At 42.6% G+C, this 7,500-nt stretch overlaps 2 protein-coding genes across 2 annotated transcripts in view; both read left to right on the top strand.

Moving 5' to 3' along the window:
* Positions 1–1,358, top strand: part of LOC106564261 (histone chaperone asf1b-B) — a 9,848-nt gene extending 8,490 nt beyond the window's left edge. Inside the window, exon 4 of the mRNA XM_045690780.1 lies at positions 1–1,358. This exon is cut by the window's left edge and continues 96 nt beyond it. Within this exon, the coding sequence (XP_045546736.1) occupies positions 1–111 (111 nt within the window). The 3' untranslated portion in view covers positions 112–1,358.
* Positions 1,359–2,396: 1,038 nt separating this feature from the next.
* LOC106564260 (cAMP-dependent protein kinase catalytic subunit alpha) overlaps positions 2,397–7,500 on the top strand; it is a 25,610-nt gene continuing 20,506 nt past the window's right edge. Inside the window, exon 1 of the mRNA XM_045690779.1 lies at positions 2,397–3,526. Coding sequence (XP_045546735.1) covers positions 3,481–3,526 — 46 coding nt within the window. The 5' untranslated portion in view covers positions 2,397–3,480. The remainder of the gene's footprint in view (positions 3,527–7,500) is intronic.

The raw sequence follows: 7,500 nt of genomic DNA on the forward strand, positions 1-7,500 counted from the left end.
GACCCCTCCCCCAACAGCAGCAGTAGCAGCAGCATGGCGCCCTCCTCCTGTTTACCTGGCAAGGCGTTACCTGTAGGACTGATGTCTGGTAACTCTATGGACTGTCTGTAGAACACAGACACCCCACCAGCATTGCCTTGCCACGTTCTACTCCAGCAGCCGCCAGTCTTTGGCAGGAAGGTTGAGTCACTATTATAAACCAGCTGTACTGTAGGGTATACGGTCTCCCTCCTTCACACAGCAACACCTCTCTCTGTCTCCACTGGCACCCTATTCCCTCCATAGTGCACTACCTTTTTAAACGGGGTCCTCTGCTCCAATGTAGTGCACTATCACGGAACAGGGTGCCATGTCAGACTCCTGGTCCAAAACGTCCTGTTCTGTGTCTTCTTGTTTTACAACCCAACTTGACCTGGACCGGTTTCCATACCAACACCGCTAAAGCTCAGGCCCTGCTTCAGTACTGTAGAAATGTGTCTCTGTTTCCTTGAGGTGAGCAGGGAACCTGGAAGTGATTTGTATCGGTGGCAACAAGGTGACCACACTATTACTTCTACCTGTCCAACCAATCCCTGATCTGGGATTACTTCCACCTGTCCAACCAATCCCTGATCTGGGATTACTTCCACCTGTCCAACCAATCCCTGATCTGGGATTACTTCCACCTGTCCAACCAATCCCTGATCTGGGATTACTTCCACCTGTCCAACCAATCCCTGATCTGGGATTACTTCCACCTGTCCAACCAATCCCCGATCTGGGATTACTTCCACCTGTCCAACCAATCTCCGGTCTGGGATTACTTCCACCTGTCCAACCAATCTCCGATCTGGGATTACTTCCAGGAAGGTAGGCCTCTAGAGGGAGACTGAGTTGTCTCTAGGAAAAAGCCTAACCCTACAGGGTGACTCCAGGACTGTTCAGGCCTCAATTCCATTTCAATTCAGGAAGTACTCTGTAACTCCAATTCAAATCAAGGCTTTTTAATGAAGAAAAATGTAGAATTGGAATTTGTTTTACTTACTGAATAGAAATTTAAAAGGACTTGATCCCAAACCTGGTTCTGTGTCCCAAATGTCAGTCTGTTCCCTACATAGTGCACTACCTTTGACTAGAGTTGTCCGGGGCCAATAGGGCTGTTGTCAAAAGTAGGGCACTATGTAGGGGATAGGGTACCATTTGGGAGGTACCATGCATTGTAGTTGGGGGAGGGGTTTGTTTGTCAGTCATTTGACTGTTGTTACTTTACTGTATATACCTGTGATTCATTAGCGCTTAAGAGATGTCATGTTTTTTTTTTGCATTGTAATATTTGTAACAATGAAAAGTAATAATAATAAACATTTGTTGTTTTTAAAGGGTGTGTGTATTGTAAATGCTGTGTTATGTTTTCAACTGGAGAGATTACATCACTGAGAAGGGGAGTAGGGGTGAGTGTTGAGAGGAGATTAGGAGGGGTGGCGGAGAGAAGGGGGGTTAGGGGTGAAGGGAGGCTTGCTAGAAGCTGTGAGCCTGACTGCTTCTCTCGCTGTGTTTCATTCATAAAATGCAGCAGGAGGAATAGATTCTCTCCACCATTTTCACTATGAGACAGTGCTGACTTGCCTCATGTTGCTAAGCAACTGCATCAGAGGGGGGTGGGGGCTCTGCTCATTCTTATCCCTCTTGAATGAACCAATCAGATCATCATCCCTCTACACCCCCTCCATTCCTCCATCCCAATGTGTTCAGTGATCCTGTCTCTTCTCTACACCCCCTCCATTCCTCCATCCCAATGTGTTCAGTGATCCTGTCTCTTCTCCCTCTACACCCCCTCCATTCCTCCATCCCAATGTGTTCAGCGATCCTGTCTCTTCTCCCTCTACACCCCCTCCATTCCTCCATCCCAATGTGTTCAGTGATCCTGTCTCTTCTCCCTCTACACTGATCTTAGAACGAATGATGGACCAAATCACTGATAGATATTAAGATTAGTACTTTTGTGTTCTTCTCATAACTGTCCAGTACGTTCACCTTAGTGCTGAGGAAGGCGAGAGGAGACGTCTGCATGCTCCTCCATCTGTTTGCGACCTCTGAAGTTGACCCCGTTTTAAGTTCAACTGTGTCCTTGACAGGGATGCGCTTGCATATATTTCCTATATTCACAAATATATGTAGCACCACCGATATCCTTTAAAATAATCTATTGGTCCTCACTATAAAACATGATTTATTAGCGTGTGGCGTCAACGTTGATACTGTTACTACAATGTAACAGAAACAATGGAACAACCCTAGAGATTAAATAGAATGATCACTGTATCAGAAGAAACTGTTTCAAATATATTTATCGTTACAGTTTATTTGATCAGTTACATTTTATTGTAAATATATCCCGAGCCAGGGTACGTTTCCTCGTGCGTCGTTCGTTACACAAACAAACTGAATGTGGAAGTCCTGCCGTAGCGCGGCGGCGTGCGTTACATTCATTCTGAGCAACATTCCTAAAAATAGCCTTTGCTGCTTGACGTCACTCGGCCAATCACGGATTAGTTGGGAGGGCGGGGGCAACGCGAGGCCATTCCGTCAGACGGCCAATGGTATTTCGCCAAACAGGGCCCGTTCCGTTAGCTCCGCCCACAAGCCTATAGCACCGAGCCAATCAGAATCCCGCGAAAGGAGCGACTGTGGGCGTGTACATCTTCCAGTAGGAAAATAATCAGTGACGTCACTCAACGGGTTTTTTGCATGTAAAAGGGCGGAATCTTGGTTTTGTTGACGGACGGTAATGATCCAATCTGAGCACTTTACTAGTTTGACACACGGACAGGTGGCCAATCAGTGTCCTTCACTCTGTTATCAGTCGGGCTAGATTCAGCCAATGGGCTCTATGGATGGGCCTCGATCGTCTGTCGGCTGTAGTTGGTCACTCGGCTTGTTTCACACCGAAAGCTACAGTAGGCTATGTTGATTCTGGTGATTTCCCGACCTCATCGGGTTCGGTAAAACGACATCCTTGGAGCCGGGTTCGGGAAAGGAAAGGGGACTAGGCATCCGGCTCGGAGAGTGGCCAGCTTGCACGGTGCGAAAACGGGGTATTTGCGCTGGGGAGAGGCGTGGGGCCTCGATCGGCGGGGGCTGCACGGAGGGACAGGCGGGGACAGACGAACCGACCGAGTCGGTCTGGATGCGCTGGACTCGGCCCGGAGCGCTGCGATTCCAGCCAAGCACCATACCACAGCCCAAGACAGAAAGACGAGACACGTCGCTGTCTCCACTCCGGACTATAACACCATTTCTTCTTTTTATAACGGTTCTATACTGTAGAGGAGAACAGGTGAGCTCACTGCCAGTCTAGACTGTAGCTGTCAAGCTATTTCAGTCCGGACCGACTGGTTTTGGGAGAACGAACGGACCGACTGCTGGACTCAGCTTGGACCGGGTCCTGGAGAGTCCAGGGCGGGTTGTGGAGCTCGGATCGCCCGCTGACGGCCTGCCATCATGGGCAACGTGCCCACGGCCAAGAAGGGGAGCGAGATGGAGAGTGGTGGGTATCATTACGGTGTCGCTCAGAATGATCAGTCTACCTGTCTGTTCACGTCTCTCTAACGGTCTCTCCTGGGGGGACACCATGCACCCCTGAAGTTTTGAGGCTATAGGCTACTCAGGATATCCAGTATTCTATGCATGCTTACAATTGTGTAATACAAAAAAATTGATCAATCATCACATTTATTTTATAAAGTCCTTTTAACATCAGCAGTTGTCACAAAGAGCAGGAAATACTGAGAGAAATATAGGCCTACACGGGCCTATTCATCTATAGGCCTACATGGGCCTATTCATCTATAGGCCTACATGGGCCTATTCATCTATAGGCCTACATGGGCCTATTCATCTATAGGCCTACACGGGCCTATTCATCTATAGGCCTACACGGGTCTATTCATTCAATACGTTGTAGTTTACTTCCATATAGCCACATTTGAGCATTCTAGAACATTACAGTTCCAGAACAATACAGTTTTAGAACAATACAGTTTTAGAACAATACAGTTCTAGAACATTACAGTTCTAGAACCTAGATTATCTTGTGAGTAGAGTTATTATTTATGAGTCTGATTGTGGACACATTGTCCATCACGCTAGGCTTATATCTGGTTGATGGATAAACAAAGTGACAGGTAGAAACTGAGATTATAGGCCATAATGTTTATGATGTTTGAATCCCAGATTGCCCCTTTTATATGCCTGATGTTTGAATCCCAGATTGCCCCTTTTATATGCCTGATGTTTGAATCCCAGATTGCCCCTGTTATATGCCTGATGTTTGAATCCCAGATTGCCCCTTTTATATGCCTGATGTTTGAATCCCAGATTGCCCCTGTTATATGCCTGATGTTTGAATCCCAGATTGCCCCTGTTATATGCCTGATGTTTGAATCCCAGATTGCCCCTTTTATATGCCTGATGTTTGAATCCCAGATTGCCCCTGTTATATGCCTGATGTTTGAATCCCAGATTGCCCCTTTTATATGCCTGATGTTTGAATCCCCAGATTGCCCCTGTTATATGCCTGATGTTTGAATCCCAGATTGTCCCTTTTATATGCCTGATGTTTGAATCCCAGATTGCCCCTGTTATATGCCTGATGTTTGAATCCCAGATTGTCCCTTTTATATGCCTGATGTTTGAATCCCAGATTGCCCCTGTTATATGCCTGATGTTTGAATCCCAGATTGCCCCTTTTATATGCCTGATGTTTGAATCCCAGATTGCCCCTTTTATATGCCTGATTCCCCCAGTGCCTTTAAACTACAACATTTCTAGAAGTAGGCCGTGATGTATTAGTTCAGGGAACAGTGTTGGAGTTGGATGTTGGCCAGTGTTCCAGACAGGTACAGTATGTTATCACCCAGCAGCACCAGCAGGACAGGGTGTCTTTTTGCAGGCCAGGTGTAAGAATGGCCACGTTGCTGTTAGATACCGTTACCAGGCGGCATGTTGGAGGCCCGGGCGCAGGCTGTAGAACTGCAGGGCAGGTGGTGGTGGGGTAGTTAGTAGAGGTGCTGACTAACAGACAGTAGACTGTATGCAGGAAGACAGAGCAGTACACTCTTTCTAAAGCTCCCAGTCATTTCTTATCTCCCTGAAGGAGACACTGGGATGCTGAAACATTGGTGCTTTACCCAATCAATGACGAGCAGTGACTCTTGTTTTATAGCCTACAGGGGTTAGGTTATAACAGTTTATAATAGTTAGGTTATAACAGTTTATAATTGTTAGGTTATAACAGTTTATAATAGTTAGGTTATAAACGTTTATAATAGTTAGGTTATAACAATATATAATAGTTAGGTTATAACAGTATATAATAGTTAGGTTATAACAGTATATAATTGTTAGGTTATAACAGTATATAATAGTTAGGTTATAACATTTTATAATAGTTAGGTTATAACAGTATATAATAGTTAGGTTATAACAGTATATAATAGTTAGGTTATAACATTTGATAATAGTTAGGTTATAATAGTTTATAATAGTTAGGTTATAATAGTTTATAATTGTTAGGTTATAATAGTTAGGTTATAATAGTTTATAATAGTTAGGTTATAACAGTTTATAATAGTTAGGTTATAACAGTTTATAATAGTTAGGTTATTACAGTTTATAATAGTTAGGTTATAACAGTTTATAATTGTTAGGTTATAACAGTTTATAATAGTTAGGTTATAAACGTTTATAATAGTTAGGTTATAACAATATATAATAGTTAGGTTATAACAGTATATAATAGTTAGGTTATAACAGTATATAATTGTTAGGTTATAACAGTATATAATAGTTAGGTTATAACATTTTATAATAGTTAGGTTATAACAGTATATAATAGTTAGGTTATAACAGTATATAATAGTTAGGTTATAACATTTGATAATAGTTAGGTTATAATAGTTTATAATAGTTAGGTTATAATAGTTTATAATTGTTAGGTTATAATAGTTAGGTTATAATAGTTTATAATAGTTAGGTTATAACAGTTTATAATAGTTAGGTTATAACAGTTTATAATAGTTAGGTTATTACAGTTTATAATAGTTAGGTTATAACAGTTTATAATAGTCGCTTATAATGAGTCTTTCCTAAGCCAACTGTATAGTGGTGGATACTGTATAGTGGTGGATACTGTATAGTGGAGGATACTGTATAATGGAGGATACTGTATAATGGAGGATACTGTATAATGGAGGATAATGTATAATGGAGGATAGTGTATAATGGAGGATACTGTATAATGGAGGATACTGTGTAGTGGAGGATACTGTGTAGTGGAGGATACTGTATAATGGAGGGTACTGTGTAGTGGAGGATACTGTATAATGGAGGATACTGTATAATGGAGGATACTGTATAATAGAGTATACTGTATAGTGGAGGATACTGTATAGTGGAGGATACTGTATAATGGAGGATACTGTGTAGTAGAGGATACTGTGTAATGGAGGATACTGTATAATGGAGGATACTGTATAATGGAGGATACTGTATAATGGAGGATTCTGTGTAGTGGAGGATACTGTATAGTGAAGGATACTGTATAATGGAGGATACTGTATAATAGAGTATACTGTATAGTGGAGGATACTGTGTAGTAGAGGATACTGTATAATGGAGGATACTGTATAATGGAGGATACTGTATAATGGAGGATACTGTATAATGGAGGATTCTGTGTAGTGGAGGATACTGTATAATGGAGGATACTGTATAATGGAGGATTCTGTGTAGTGGAGTATACTGTATAATGGAGGATACTGTATAATGGAGGATTCTGTGTAATGGAGTATACTGTATAATGGAGGATACTGTATAATGGAGGATACTGTATAATGGAGGATTCTGTGTAGTGGAGGATAGTGTATAATGGAGGATACTGTATAATGGAGGATACTGTATAATGGAGGATACTGTGTAGTGTGTCTATGAACCGTGACCATGTGCTGTCATGCTCATTTCTCCAAACCAGTTTTTCTGTGTTTTCGTACACCTGCATAGCAGAGTATGCTAAACATGTCACTCTGTGTGTTTTACAATGTTGTATTGAACCTTTATTTAACTGGACAAGTCAGTTATTTACAATGACTGTGTGTGTGTGTGTGACTGTGTGTGACTCTGTGTGACTCTGTGTGAATCTGTGTGACTGTGTGTGACTCTGTGTGACTGTGTGTCTGTGTGTGTGTGAATCTGTGTGACTGTGTGTGACTGTGTGTGACTGTGTGTGACTCTGTGTGACTGTGTGTGACTGTGTGTGTGTGTGACTGTGTGTGAATCTGTGTGACTGTGTGTGAATCTGTGTGACTGTGTGTGACTCTGTGTGTGTGTGTGTGTGTGTGTGTGACTGTGTGTGTGTGTGTGACTGTGTGTGACTCTGTGTGACTGTGTGTGTGTGACTGTGTGTGAATCTGTGTGACTGTGTGTGACTCTGTGTGACTGTGTGTGTGTGACTGTGTGTGAATC

Source organism: Salmo salar, chromosome ssa12 (assembly GCF_905237065.1).
Source record: "Salmo salar chromosome ssa12, Ssal_v3.1, whole genome shotgun sequence".
Classification (NCBI taxonomy): domain Eukaryota; kingdom Metazoa; phylum Chordata; class Actinopteri; order Salmoniformes; family Salmonidae; genus Salmo; species Salmo salar.